The sequence below is a fragment of the Haliotis rufescens genome, unplaced genomic scaffold (genome assembly GCF_023055435.1).
Source record: "Haliotis rufescens isolate VD_foot unplaced genomic scaffold, xgHalRufe1.0.p SCAF_16, whole genome shotgun sequence".
Lineage (NCBI taxonomy): Eukaryota > Metazoa > Mollusca > Gastropoda > Lepetellida > Haliotidae > Haliotis > Haliotis rufescens.
Window position 1 is genome coordinate 31753765 of NW_025963846.1, and position 16174 is coordinate 31769938.

At 46.1% G+C, this 16174-nt stretch overlaps 1 protein-coding gene across 4 annotated transcripts in view; it reads left to right on the top strand.

The window, feature by feature from the left end:
* LOC124113488 (POC1 centriolar protein homolog A-like) overlaps nucleotides 1-6041 on the top strand; it is a 31300-nt gene extending 25259 nt beyond the window's left edge. For 2 of the 4 annotated variants that reach the window (XM_048397126.1, XM_048397129.1), the window contains 2 exons: nucleotides 713-779; nucleotides 3804-6041. In XM_048397126.1, the coding sequence (XP_048253083.1) occupies nucleotides 713-779; nucleotides 3804-3908 (172 nt within the window). In that variant the 3' untranslated portion in view covers nucleotides 3909-6041. The remainder of the gene's footprint in view (nucleotides 1-712; nucleotides 780-3803) is intronic. The other 2 variants (XM_046473854.2, XM_046473856.2) reach the window with 1 other exon arrangement.
* Nucleotides 6042-16174: the final 10133 nt, after the last annotated feature.

Below are 16174 nucleotides of genomic sequence, written 5' to 3' on the forward strand. Positions count from 1 at the left end.
GACATACTGACTCAGGTAACCCGCTCAAACATTTAGTGACAAGTCACTTCAGGCCAGCTAGACATACTGACTCAGGTACCTATGCTCCTGGTGCCTGTACCCTGTGCTCCTGGTGCCTGTACCCTGTGCTCCTGGTGTCTGTACCCTGTGCCCCTGGTGCCTGTACCCTGTGCTCCTGGTGTCTGTACCCAGGCCTTGTGTGTCTGTACCCTGTGCCCCTGGTGCCTGTACCCTGTGCTCCTGGTGTATATACCCTGTGCTCCTGGTGCATGTACCCTGTGCTCCTGGTGTCTGTACCCTGTGCTCCTGGTGTCTGTACCCTGTGCTCCTGGTGTATGTACCCTGTGCTCCTGGTGCCTGTACCCTGTGCTCCTGGTGTCTGTACCCTGTGCTCCTGGTGTCTGTACCCAGGCCTTGTGTGTCTGTACCCTGTGCCCCTGGTGTCTGTACCCTGTGCTCCTGGTGTCTGTACCCTGTGCTCCTGGTGTCTGTACCCTGTGCTCCTGGTGTCTGTACCCTGTGCCCCTAGTGTCTGTACCCTGTGCTACTGGTGTCTGTACCCAGGCCTTGTGTGTCTGTACCCTGTGCCCCTAGTGTCTGTACCCTGTGCTCCTGGTGTCTGTACCCTGTGCTCCTGGTGTCTGTACCCAGGCCTTGTGTGTCTGTACCCTGTGCTCCTGGTGTCTGTACCCACACAGCCCCTGGAGTTAAGGTCAATACCGCCACAGCTCACTCAGTTCATGGAGAAGATTGCAGGCCAGCTAGACATACTGACTCAGGTAACCCGCTCAAACATTTAGTTACAAGTCACTTCAGGCCAGCTAGACATACTGACTCAGGTAACCCGCTCAAACATTTAATGACAAGTCACTTCAGGCCAGCTAGACATACTGACTCAGGTAACCAGCTCAAACATTTAGTGACAAGTCACTTCAGGCCAGCTAGACATACTGACTCAGGTAACCCGCTCAAACATTTAGTTACAAGTCACTTCAGGCCAGCTAGACATACTGACTCAGGTAACCCGCTCAAACATTTAATGACAAGTCACTTCAGGCCAGCTAGACATACTGACTCAGGTAACCAGCTCAAACATTTAGTGACAAGTCACTTCAGGCCAGCTAGACATACTGACTCAGGTAACCCACTCAAACATTTAGTGACAAGTCACTTCTGACTCAGGTAACATGCTCAAACATTTAGTGACAAGTCACTTCCAAGCTCAGGCCAGCTAGACATACTGACTCAGGTAACCCGCTCAAACATTTAGTGACAAGTCACTTCCAAGCTCAGGCCAGCTAGACATACTGACTCAGGTAACATGCTCAAACATTTAGTAACAAGTCACTTCCAAGGACAGGCCAGCTAGACATACTGACTCAGGTAACCCACTCAAACATTTATTGACAAGTCACTTCTGACTCAGGTAACATGCTCAAACATTTAGTGACAAGTCACTTCCAAGCTCAGGCCAGCTAGACATACTGACTCAGGTAACCCACTCAAACATTTAGTGACAAGTCACTTCTGACTCAGGTAACATGCTCAAACATTTAGTGACAAGTCACTTCTGACTCGGGTCACATGCTCAAACATTTAGTGACAAGTCACTACTGACTCAGGTAACATGCTCAAACATTTAGTGAGAAGTCACTTCCAAGGACAGACCAGCTAGACATACAATATTCCAGCTATATAACAGCGATCTGTAAATAATCGAATCTGGATCAGACAGTCCAGTGAATGACATGTGCATTGATCTATGTTATTGGAATACGATGACATGCATCAACCAAGTCAGCGAGTCTGGCAACCCGGTGCCATTACCCACCTCTTACGACAAGCATGGGTTACTGAAGACCAATTCTAACACAGGTCTTCAGCGGAATGTGGATTCTTTCTCTCCTGAATGTTTGGTAATTGTACAGCAAGGGTTTCCAGCAGATTATGTTTCAGTCATTGTGACTTTCCTTTCATACTGCAGAATGTGCCATGTCTTGAAATTGTAACTCAACTGAAGAACCTGGTCTGATGTTAGCGTGAATAAACGGGACGTCGTGAACAATACAAAGCGACACTTACTCAGGGGTGATAATCCAGGTTTTGACAGGACCACCTCCGTGGTCTAGTGGAAGAGCGTCCGCCCAGAGAGCCGAAGGTCCGGGGTTCAATCCCCGGCTGCGTCATACCAAAGACGTTAAAAGATGGTACTTGTTGTTACCCTGTCTGGCGCTCAGCATTTAGGGGCTAAAACAAGGACTGGTCGGCTCGGAGTCAGTATACTGTGTCTGAGTGGGATATTCATGTTAAACTGCGGCATGGTATCTCAGTGAGCTAGCACTATAAATCGACATCAGTCCGGACTAGTACAAGTAGCCACACAAACACACACATGTACATGCACATCCCTATATAAGTGCAATAATCTTGGATGCGACATTAAACCCCATTTCACCTCAACTCACCTCACCAGGTTTTGACACGTCTGGTCGATTAGTCCCGGACTAGTAAAACATAGATTTTTTCATTTTTCATGAGAAGGCGGTCATATTGTGGTGCCAGTACTTGGTATTAAGCAAGACTTTCAACTTGAGAAACGCTAATATTTACATTAATAGTACATGGTAACTTATTAGCCTTCAGTTTCTCTGGCTGCAGCGGAGACTAACTCTTTGTGTCAGTTTTTGGGTAATCCAGAGTTCCCTCCCTTACACTGTAAAATGATCATATTGTTAGCATTAGGCCTGAAAATAATTGATTTTCTTCTCTGCCGGCTTCACTACCAAACACCTTACCTTGTGAATGACCTCCGTAGACAGTTAATGTCCATAGTCCGTGATAATTACCCACCTGTGGGGAATCCAGGTAAGAGTGTGGGTCCCCAGGAACCTATGCTTGTCTTAGAGGCAACCAAATGAATCTCGTGGTCAGGCTTGCTGACTTGTTCAACTGCATGTCATCGTATCTCAATTGTGTGGATCGATGCTCATGATGTTAATCACTGGACTTAATTCATGTATAGGCTGCCAATAGCTGGAATATTGCAAAGTGCGGGGGTTAAACAACAAACAGATAAAAACTTTATGATTACCGGTAACTTTTTTGGGTATTATGTGGAGTATCACATACATTTTGTGATCTTTTGCACACATTTTCTCATCTCGTTTGACACAAAATAAACTATGATTTTTTTGGGATAATTCCCCCAGAATTGGATGAAAATATATTAGATAATTTATTTTATAGTTAAAATGGATAGAATTATCATTAAACCGCCCACATGTTATCAGAAATGAGCGGGCCACTGTAACTTGATAATGCCCTCATATTGCTTGACGACGGGCCATTATCACGCCCTTTGTTAGGTGACGTCATAGGGATAGGGATAGGTGACGTCACATTCAATAGTGACGTCATCTGGTTTGTTCTATGACGTTTCCATATTTGCAAAAGTGGGTCAGTGACATTTGTGTTGATTACAATAAATGTTTCAAAACCAATATTGTTGTTTCTTTTAATTTGATAACAAATTCCATCCATTTTAGCTATAATAAAGGTAACGCTATTTGTCAGGGCATTATTATTTGCAGAAGCCCTTGGTCTTTTCAGCTGCCCTCCTTTGTCGAGCAGTTAATGGAAGACCTCGGGCTTCTGCAAATGATAATGCCCTGACAAATAGCGTTACCGTTATAGTAGTCGTAGATGGAGAGTACTTGTTTACCCTGTGTGGTGAAGATATCAACGTTGTTATGGGACTTGTTTTGTCAACTCTGTTAGCTATCATTTCTCCTCTGACATTCCAGACTGTGTCGCTGCTGGAGCAGAGACTGACGATGACGGAGAACAAGCTACGCGAGTGTTTGGACAACCAACAAAAAATCACCCTGCAAGTCCGCCCCACAGACTGACGGCGTCCAGTACCCTGACGTTTGTCATCCCCAACAGACCGATCTTCATCACAACGTACATCCTGGCATCTAGCACTGTCTCTCTGAATGCCATGTGATGTGGTATAATGAGGAACAGAGAATAATTACAGCTCAGTTTTAAAGAATCCTTTAGTGGTAAAAGATGTGCAAGACCGAATGGGCCTACTTGGAGCTGCAGGGGGTGTGGCTGGGCGTGGCAGCTGTCTGCAGGCAGCTCTACCCTCAGCATGTGTCACTTGTCTAATCTCCCCACCTTATGCCACAGTTGGATGTCATAGTTGTAGATGTAGTTTTAAATTATTTTTCTATCTTTATGAAAATCTGTGATACTTGTACAGGTGTGTCTTATAGTCATCGGAACATTGGTCTTGTTCCTATTACTCAGATCTGTTATTACGTGTCGTTATTATCTGTGGTACGTTTAGAAATCCTTTCCTCACCAGCTGATGTCTACCAGTGTCACTGAGCAATAGATGGCTCAGAACCTGATACAGCTTAGCTCCAGGCCAGGGGAGACACGGATATTACAAAACATTTTTTTTACCTGTTTTAATCATATTCATGTACCTGTGCCCCATTTTGTTCTAAAAAATATTGTAAACAACAGTTTGTTTATTTCAAAGGTCCTATGTGGTTGTTTTGTGGTTTACTTCATGAACGTTTGGGCAGAATAAAAAAAAATAGCTTCAAGATGACTGGTTCTGGCCATGAAGCTTTGTTGCCTCCATTGTAAGTCACCTGGACCGTTGGCCATGAAAGAAATGCAATAAACCTAGAAAAAAACTCGACCTCCAGATGCTATGACTTCATCTACATGTTACTGTCTTGCTGCTGGGTGTACCTGCCCACTACCCCTGGGTCTGGTGGTGGCAGTTGACCAGATTGTATATCGTCAAGTGTACAGCTGGTGTAGATTTCTAGTGTTCAGTGGTAAACAAAGCTGAGTTGACTCGATCGTCCAGATTATGATATGTACACATGCAAGACAAGTGCTTACTTGCCTCAAATACGTAGTAGGGTGCTGATTGCTAGGAAGAAGTCATCATCCCGGAGGAAGGATCAGCTAGACACATCACCACCATTTTGTTTGATGTTATTAAGCTTGTAACATATTTCACAGAATAACTTTGGTTGAATGAGGAATGGGTGTGAAACATCATCAGACTGAGTTCCAGTCCTGGGATCAGCGGTACAGGATTACAGGACCATCTGGTACAGGGTTACAGGGTTACAGGACCAATATCACACCAAAGTGCCTGCTCTGGTACCTCGGGATCCATGGTACAGGGTTTCAGTACCAATATTGCACCCATGTGCTGATCAGATTCTGTGAGGACTACAAGCTAACCTGCTCTGGTACCTCGGGATCAATGGTACAAGGTTGCAGTACCAATATTGCACCCATGTGCTGATCAGATTCTGTGAGGACTACAAGCTAACCTGCTCTGGTACCTCGGGATCAATGGTACAAGGTTGCAGTACCAATATTGCACCCATGTGCTGATAGGATTCTGTGAGGACCACAAACTAACCTGCTCTGGTTCCGATGTCCATCCTCGTGTGTAATACATGCCCTGTAAGGAACAGAATCCATATCTTTGTATAATTTTGCTGATATTAAATTGTTAGTTTGTCAACTTTGAGCTATCAGACAAGAATTTGAATAAGTTCCAAGCACCCAACACCCAGTTCCTGGTTCTCTCCAGAGATGGGGCATGGGGTAGCCTTGTGGTTAAAGCATTTGCTCCTCATGCCGAAGGCCTGGGTTTGATTCTGGGTTTGATTCCCCACATGGGTACAATGTGTGAAGCCCATTTCTGGTGTCCCCCGCCGTGATATTGCTGGAACGTTGCTAAAAGCGCTGAAAGCTATACTCACTCACTCACTCCAGAGAGCTGCGATTGTTTCCCTGTGGCATTGACTGATCATTGATCACCCCCGTGTCATGCTGACTGTATTCTGCTTATGCTGTACATATGTGTGCCTGTGTAATCACTGAGTATATCATGTGTGTCTGTATGTATATATCAACAGCTGTAGTTTAACTGTGCCTATGAGGCGGTGTCTGACTGACAAAGTCTGTACAATAAACTTGTATATATATATATCCATCAAGTGTCATGTTGTGTCCATCATTGCTGATAGTTCGGACTGGCGTCCCTCTGTACGTTGAGTTGATTCCAGGACAGTTCTCATGAACATTTGTTATTGGAGGCTTTAGCATGGGGATTGGTTGGCAGTTATGGCAAATGGCTGGGTTTTTATTGAAAAAAAACAGTCCCCCAAATCTTGAAAAGACCATTATTCTTCCGACTGTTGAAAAAGAAAGAAATTGCCTGCCACAAAAATTACATTTTTGCAAGGTGTTATCTAAAAAAATCAGGTTCGTTGTTTTAAAAAAAAAGCAAATCTGGCCAGGTGATTATCTCAGTGGGGACTGAATGACAGGTGATTATCTCCGTCGGGACTGAATGACAGGTCATTATCTCCGTGGGGACTGAATGACAGGTGATTATCTCAGTGGGGACTGAATGACAGGTGATTATCTCAGTGGGGACTGAATGACAGGTGATTATCTCCGTGGGGACTGAATGACAGGTCATTATCTCCGTGGGGACTGAATGACAGGTCATTATCTCCGTGGGGACTGAATGACAGGTCATTATCTCCGTGGGGACTGAATGACAGGTCATTATCTCCGTGGGGACTGAATGACAGGGGATTATCTCTGTGGGGACTGAACACCAGGTCATTATCTCCGTGGGGACTGAATGACAGGTGATTATCTCAGTGGGGACTGAATGACAGGTCATTATCTCCGTGGGGACTGAATGACAGGTGATTATCTCCGTGGGGACTGAATGACAGGGGATTATTTCCGTGGGGACTGAATGACAGGTCATTATCTCCGTGGGGACTGACACCAGGTCATTATCTCCGTGGGGACTGAATGACAGGTCATTATCTCCGTGGGGACTGAATGACAGGGGATTATCTCTGTGGGGACTGAACACCAGGTCATTATCTCCGTGGGGACTGAATGACAGGTGATTATCTCAGTGGGGACTGAATGACAGGTCATTATCTCCGTGGGGACTGAATGACAGGTGATTATCTCCGTGGGGACTGAATGACAGGGGATTATCTCCGTGGGGACTGAACGTCAGGGGAATCTCTCAGTGGGGACTGAACGCCAGGGGATTATCTCAGTGGGGACTGAACGCCAGGGGATTATCTCCGTGGGGACTGAACACTAGGTCATTATCTCCGTGGGGACTGAACGCCAGGGGAATCTCTCAGTGGGGACTGAACGCCAGGGGATTATCTCAGTGGGGACTGAACGCCAGGGGATTATCTCAGTGGGGACTGAACGCCAGGGGATTATCTCAGTGGGGACTGAACACTAGGTCATTATCTCAGTGGGGACTGAATGCCGGGTGACAGTGGGGACAGCACATGCATCGTGACAGACACCACCATGCCTCTGTGCAAACGAGTGTAACAGTGATAACTCATGATCTTGGAAAAGTAAAATATTGTAGTCTTCTACTGGGGGTACAAGAGCAAGCTATCATGATTAGTAGGGCTGGGACGGTAACTCGGGTACCCGGGTCGGGCGGGTATCGAGTAGGACCCGGGTAGCCGCAGGACTACCCGGACCCGTGGCTAGTCACGTGATATATTGTTTAATGACAAAAACTGTCTAGACCTCTATGGTTACACTAAAAGTCACTAATGTTCGCATTTCTTTCTGACTGTGCATCCATTCCTTCTGATTTTTCATGTGGTTAAAAAAGATATAACTTAATTCAACTTCAGTGTATGAATGACCAGATTGTTTATACATGTATCTAAATACGTTTTGCCAGGGCTATGCTAAAAATGTTCCCAATCGGACATTTGGAGACATCTCCTGAGACCTCTGAGACCTGCAGTGGGTACCGGGGTGGGGTCGGGTAATAGGGGGATGGGTATCCGGGTAGGGTCGGGTAATAGGGGGATGGGTATCCGGGTAGTAAATTTAGACTCGTCCCAGCCCTAATGATCAATCACTTCCATCTTCCAAGGAAACTGACCCGTGAAGATCCGGGGTAGAATAGGTCTTCAGCAACCCATGCTTGCCGTAAAAGGCAACTATGCTTGTCGTAAAAGGCGACTAACGGTATCGGGTGGTCAGGCTCGCTGACTTGGTTAATGCATATCATCGATCCCAATTGCGTGGATCGATGTTCACTCATGATATTAATCACTGGATTGTCTGGTCCAGACTCAATTATTTACAGACCGCCGTCATATAGCTGGAATATTGCTGAGTGCGGCGTTAAACAACAAACCAAACCCCCCAAAAATCCTGGGAAACTAGAACATGGCATAACGCCACCCAGCCAGACATCAACCGCCATGCATGATAGACGAAACGCTATTTGTAGATTTTTCTTATGTAAAATGCCCCCCAAAAGCGTCCCACTGTTCAGTTTATGATGAGGCTATATCCATCATGTACATTAACAGCCAGGGGATAAAAACTCTGGGTGAGTTCAGGCCAGGAGAGAGCAGTCAGGCGTTTCAGGTGGAGCGTGTGTGTATTTACACGTTTATAGTTGGTGGCGGGCCAGGAGCAAACGAAAGACACTATAACCAACACAGGAAGCAGGACGAGCGTACTAAATCTAACAAAGGGGTAGTGTATGTTATTGTTTATTAATAGAGTATTTGTACCAGAAGAATATGGTAGAGTTGTATGGCCCTACAGAGTCATACCCGTTCTGATGGGTTTCATTGAAGTGGGGGGCGGTCGGGTAGCCTAGTGGTTAAAGCGTTCGCTCGTCACGCCGAAGACCCGGGTTCGATTCCCGACATGGGTACAATGTGTGAAACCCATTTCTGATGTCCCCCGCTGTGATATTGCTAGAATATTGCTAAAAGCGGCGTAAAACCATACTCACTCACTCACTCACACACTCATGGAAGTGGTACTGTACACACACGTCATACCCGTTCTGATGGGTTTCATTGAAGTGGTACCTGTACACACACAAAGTCATACGCGTTCTGATGGGTTTGTTTGAAGTGGTACCTGTACACACACAAAGTCATACCCGTTCTGATGGGTTTCATTGAAGTGGTACCTGTACACACACAAAGTCATACCCGTTCTGATGAGTTTCATTGAAGTGGTACCTGTACACACACAAAGTCATACGCGTTCTGATGGGTTTGTTTGAAGTGGTACCTGTACACACACAAAGTCATACCCGTTCTGATGGGTTTCATTGAAGTGGTACTGTACACACACAAAGTCATACCCGTTCTGATGGGTTTCATTGAAGTGGTACTGTACACACACATTATACCCGTTCTGATGGGTTTCATTGAAGTCGTACCTGTACACACACAAAGTCATACCCGTTCTGATGGGTTTCATTGAAGTGGTACTGTACACACATGTCATACCCGTTCTGATGGGTTTCATTGAAGTGGTACTGTACACACATGTCATACCCGTTCTGATGGGTTTCATTGAAGTGGTACTGTACACATATGTCATACCCGTTCTGATGGATTTCATTGAAGTGGTACCGTGCACACAGGTCATACCCGTTCTGGTGGGTTTCATTGAAGTGGTACTGTATACACACATCATACCCGTTCTGATGGGTTTCATTGAAGTGGTACCTGTTCACACAACGTCATACCCGTTCTGATGGGTTTCATTGAAGTGGTACCTGTACACTAACAAAGTCATACGCGTTCTGATGGGTTTCATTGAAGTGGTACCTGTACACACACAAAGTCATACGCGTTCTGATGGGTTTCATTGAAGTCGTACCTGTACACACACAAAGTCATACCCGTTCTGATGGGTTTCATTGAAGTGGTACCTCTACACACACAAAGTCATACCCGTCCTGATGGGTTTCATTGAAGTCGTACCTGTACACACACAAAGTCATACCCGTTCTGATGAGTTTCATTGAAGTGGTACCTGTACACACACAAAGTCATACCCGTTCTGATGGGTTTCATTGAAGTGGTACCTGTACACACACAAAGTCATACCCGTCCTGATGGGTTTCATTGAAGTGGTACCTGTACACACACAAAGTCATACCCGTTCTGATGGGTTTCATTGAAGTGGTACCTGTACACACACAAAGTCATACCCGTCCTGATGGGTTTCATTGAAGTGGTACCTGTACACACACAAAGTCATACCCGTTCTGATGGGTTTCATTGAAGTGGTACCTGTACACACACAAAGTCATACGCGTCCTGATGGGTTTCATTGAAGTGGTACCTGTACACACACAAAGTCATACCCGTTCTGATGGGTTTCATTGAAGTAGTACCTGTACACACACAAAGTCATACCCGTCCTGATGGGTTTCATTGAAGTGGTACCTGTACACACACAAAGTCATACCCGTTCTGATGAGTTTCATTGAAGTGGTACCTGTACACACACAAAGTCATACGCGTTCTGATGGGTTTGTTTGAAGTCGTACCTGTACACACACAAAGTCATACCCGTTCTGATGGGTTTCATTGAAGTGGTACCTGTACACACACAAAGTCATACGCGTTCTGGTGGGTTTGTTTGAAGTGATGATAACTGTTCACACAAGCAGCGTCATTTACTTGTAACATTGAGGTGACAACTCACTCATGCATTCACCATGTGAAACCCAATGAAACGCTGTGTAAATGTGAACGTTTTCAACCGTCAGCCAAAGGAGAGACATCCTACCCCAGTGGTGTGAATCGGTGCGCATCGTTGTGAAACGGTGTGGATCGGTGTGAACCAATGCGCATCGTTGTGAAACGGTGTGAATCGGGGTGGATCGTTGTGAAACTGTGTGTAACGGTGTGAATCGGGGTGGATCGGTGTGAAACGGTGTGGAACGGTGTGAATCGGGGTGGAATCGGTGTGAAACGGTGTGGATCGGTGTAAATCGGGATGGATCGTTGTCTCGCTCTGCACATGCCTCATATATCCCAGCCGCTGCGATATGGCGAGAATATAATTGCGGCGGCAAGCAACATCCACTCTCAGTGTCCTCCCTTTATAGACTGACTCCTACTTCTACTGTGTAGAGGTTACAAACACTTATGTTTCAAGAGACTTATTAATATAATAATGTGTTCAAATTAACAAAATAACATATATATGGTATGGAGTGCATGTATTCCTGTCAAACTATTTTATCTGATTTAGTCCATGGCTAAGCGAGGGTGTATTTCCTCAGAGTCGCCAGTTACTTGTTCAGTCTACTTCCAAGTGCATCGAAAAATTCAAGTTGAAATCCACTAGTCTCCATTGATACGAGAGCTTAATGCCACTTAAAGTTACAATATTAGATCAAATCACAATTCTGTTGACATTTAATTCTTATATGTTTGAAATAGTACTAAATGGATTTAGGAAATAGTATTAACTGGATAAAGGCATGTTCAATATAGACTACCGTTTCCTGAAATATTGTAATACGTTCCACAATTAGTTCTCAGACACACAGTATAAGCCGGAATGACGTCTTTCAAGATATAAATAATCACACTACATTACAGAAGTATATTGACATTTATAATGTTTCCCTTTCCTTGTCCAAAAGAGGTCAATGACCCTTCATGGTGCGTAAGACGGTGCAGGTGCGTGAGGTGTGAAGTGATGGTGAGAAGATATCTGACACTTCAGTCCACGAGGAAGTACTGCATCTCCTTCGATGACATGAATGAGCGAAATATGTTCTGATATTATATTTTCTTTGCAGCATTCTAATTGTGTCAGATAACACATTTTTTGTTCGTACTGCAGGCCCTCTTAACACTGCTGGAAAACAGGAAGGCTTCTTCTTGAGAGGTAACCATGAGTGGCAAACATAAGAAACGTGATCTATTATTTGTTTGTGTTGAATGATATTGGCATTTTTTTAATTTAAAGTGATACTAGCCACCTCCAAATATGTAGCGGACATGTATGTTTAATCTCGTGACATGACAGACCAGTCACCGATGTCGCCATTGGTGTTTAATCTTCTGACATGACAGACCAGTCACCGATGTCGCCATAGGTGTTTAATCTCCTGACATGACAGACAAGTCACCGATGGGTGTTTAATCACCGATAGGTGTTTAATCTCCTGACATGACAGACCAATCACCGATGTCGCCATTGGTGTTTAATCTTCTGACATGACAGACCAGTCACCGATGTAGCCATTGGTGTTTAATCTCCTGACATGACAGACCCGTCACCGATGTAGCCATAGGTGTTTAACCTCCTGACATGACAGACCAATCACCGATGTCGCCATTGGTGTTTAATCTCCTGACATGACAGACAAGTCACCGATGTCGCCATTGGTGTTTAACCTCCTGACATGACAGACCAGTCACCGATGTCGCCATTGGTGTTTAATCTTCTGACATGACAGACCAGTCACCGATGTCGCCATTGGTGTTTAACCTCCTGACATGACAGACCAGTCACCGATGTAGCCATAGGTGTTTAACCTCCTGACATGACAGACCAGTCACCGATGTCGCCATAGGTGTTTAATCTTCTGACATGACAGACCAGTCACCGATGTCGCCATAGGTGTTTAACCTCCTGACATGACAGACCAGTCACCGATGTCGCCATAGGTGTTTAATCTTCTGACATGACAGACAAGTCACCGATGTCGCCATAGGTGTTTTATCTCCTGACTTGACAGACCAATCATCGATGTCGCCATCGGTGTTTAATCTCGGTCGTGTTGACATACTTGGTCGTGTTTCTTGAAACATGAAATATTGGAGTTGTTCCCTTGTCAACGGTGGTCACACTTGAACGGAACTTGCTATGACATCTTCGGCTCTGTGGCGACATTGGGGACACAATATAGAAATCAAAGATGGCGAGTTGTCATTTGCATTTTTCATTTGATATAGGAAGGTTAATCCCAAGTGTGACATTTATTATATATACGCCAAAAGCAAGCACCTGTTGTAATGTAAAGTGTCACGAGGGTCGTGTTCGTGTCCCATGTGAAACTTTGTGTCCCAAACCAGTCACACAGAAACAGTCCAGCGATTGCGTGCTATTGTGTGTCGTCAAAGGCCAACCGTGGCTATTTATAGCAATACGCATTTCTGTACACATTGTGTTGACTGTCATGGTGAGTGTAACCATTTCCATGGCATCCTACGACCTTCCAGACAACCAGTGTGTTGTGCTTAGGGTGAGGGCCTGTGTGGGGCTGTGTGTAGGGCCTGTGTGGGGCTGAGTGGGGCTATGTGTAGGGCCTGTGTGTGGGGATGTGCGGGGCTGTATGTGGGGATGTGCGGGGCTACGTGTAGGGCCTATGTGGGGCTGTATGTGGGGTTGTGCTGGGCTATGTGTAGGGCCTGTGTGGGGCTGTGTGTAGGGCCTGTGTGGGGCTGAGTGGGGCTATGTGTAGGGCCTGTGTGTGGGGATGTGCGGGGCTGTATGTGGGGTTGTGCTGGGCTATGTGTAGGGCCTGTGTAGGGCCTATGTGGGGCTATGTGGGGCTTTGCGGGGCTACGTGTAGGGCCTATGTGGGGCTGAGTGGGGCTGTATGTGGGGCTGTGCGGGGCTACGTGTAGGGCCTATGTGGGGCTGAGTGGGGCTATATGTGGGGTTGTGTGGGGCTATGTGTAGGGCCTGTGTAGGGCCTATGTGGGGCTGAGAGGGGCTATATGTGGGGCTGTGCGGGGCTACGTGTAGGGCCTATGTGGGGCTATATGTGGGGCTGTGCGGGGCTACGTGTAGGGCCTATGTGAGGCTGTGTGAGGCTATATGGAGGGCTGTGTCGGGTTAATTTGGGGCTGAGTGGAGCTATATGTGGGGCTGTGTGGGGCTATATGTCGGGCTGTGTGGGGCTATATGTGGGGCTGTGCTGGGCTATATGTGGGGCTGTGCGGGGCTATATGTGGGGCTGTGTGGGGCTGTGTGGGGCTATGTGAGGGGATGCGTGGGGCTATATGTGGGGCTGTGTGGGGCTATATGTGGGGCTGTGCGGGGCTATATGTGGGGCTGTGTGGGGCTATGTGTGGGGCTGTGCGGGGCTACGTGTAGGGGTGTTGGGTTAGTTTGGGGCTGAGTGGAGTTATATGTGGGGATATGTGGGGCCGAGTGGAGCTGTGTTGGTCTAGTGGGGCTATATGTGGGGCCTAGTGGGGCTATATGTGGGGCTGTGCTGGGCTATATGTGGGGCTGTGCTGGGCTATATGTGAGGCCTAGTGGGGCTATATGTGGGGCTGTGTGGGGCTATATGTGAGGCCTAGTGGGGCTATATGTGGGGCTGTGTGGGGCTATATGTGGGGCCTAGTGGGGCTATATGTGGGGCCTAGTGGGGCTATATGTGGGGCTGTGCTGGGCTATATGTGGGGCTGTGTGGGGTTGTGTTGGGGCTATATGTGGGGTTGTGTGGGGCCTAGTAGGGCTATATGTGGGGCCTCGTGGGGCTATATGTGGGGCTGTGCTGGGCTATATGTGGGGCTGTGTGGGGCTGTGTTGAAGCTGAGACTGGGTTAAGGGATGGGGTCGTGGTCGGGTTGGGGTCGGGTTGGGGTTTGAGTTTTGGCTTAGGGAAGTATAGGGTATTGGGATACATGGTTGATGCATGTCAGTGTATCCAGCTGCCTATTTCGATGCCTTTTTGAGTTGTCTGGTCCAGACTCGATTATTTCCAGACCGCCGTCATAAAGCTGGACTGTTGCTGAGTGCGGCGTTAAATAACAAACCAACTTCAACATATACTCTTCAATAAAAGATTAGTGTGATGTAGGAAAATACATTTATACGAGGAACCGTACAAGGTATTGAGCCAAAATGTTGTGGAGAGAACACTTGGTGATTGTAGTCATCTCAGTTATCGGGACATGGGAAAAGTCCAAGGTGAAGGTCAGCTACCATCAATAACGCGTTTGTCCCCCGTTGGAACTGATAGTGGCCTGCCATCTCCTGCCCATGGAAGAGACGAGAATGCGAATCACGTCCTGTGGAATGGTCGCCCACTCGGTCTGCAACGCAAAAAGCAAACTGCTGCAACGTCAGGTTTGTGGTTGGCGTCGGCGTAGCCGTCTATCCAATTCATCCCACAGGTGCTCTATCGGGTTCAAATCCGGGGATCTAGAGGGCCAGGGGAGAACATCAACGTTGTTGTTGTGTAGACAGGCTCTTGGGATCAGTGCTGTAAGAGTTCGAGCGTTGTCCTGCTGGAATACACCGTTGCGACGTTTGGTAGAAGTTTGTCGACTCAAAATGATGCCAGTGTCACTGACACTATAACACTTTAAAACTCTTCATTTTGCACCTCTTGGTCCGCTAAGTTTGCTTTTATGGCTAAACATATCCGTATTGCATTTCTTTTTTTGAAGAGTATATAGTTCTTTACCGACGTGGATACAGAACATGATTGCACTGATGCTATACAACTACATCTAGAAACTATTAGATAAGTTTTGCTTCTTTTTGCTGATGACATAGTCATGTTCTCGAGCATGTAAACGAAAGTAGATATGGGTGAGACCCGTGAAGATCCTGGGTAGAATAGGTCTTCAGCAACCCATACTTGCCGTAAAAGGCGACTATGCTTGTCGTAAGAGGCGACTAACGGGATCGGGTGGTCAGGCTCGCTGACTTGGTTGATACATGTCATCGATCCCAATTGCGTGGATCGATGCTCATGATGTCAATCACTGTATTGTCTGGTCCAGACTCAATTATTATACAGACCGCCGTCATATAGCTGGAATATTGCTGAGTGCGGCGTTAAACAATTGATTTACAAGTGATGCCCAATAGGGGTTCATTTTGTACTGATTTACAAGTGATTCTAAGTAGAGGTTAGTTTTGTACTGATTTACAAGTGATTCTAAGTAGAGGTTAGTTGTGTACTGATGTACAAGTGATGCTTAATCGGACAGGATACATCGAACACGTGTATTTCTGGGCGCTTATTGTGTCTTTGAGTGTCAATTGTGAAGAAATACACCACGACTGTTTATTCGCGGAGTTCAATGTCCTGGAGAACCATCCCACTGTTTACAACTGAGGTAAAAAATCGGACGGAGTTAAATTTCGTAAATGGTTGTAAACTGATATGTACTTTACACAGGGTGAAAACAATTTTGTTTTGTATCTATCGTCAAGGTGCAGTCGCACGTATTCATATCTGTAATCACGCACTCACGATATTGACCACAGTGTTTGAAGTATTTCTATTTCCTCTCCAGTG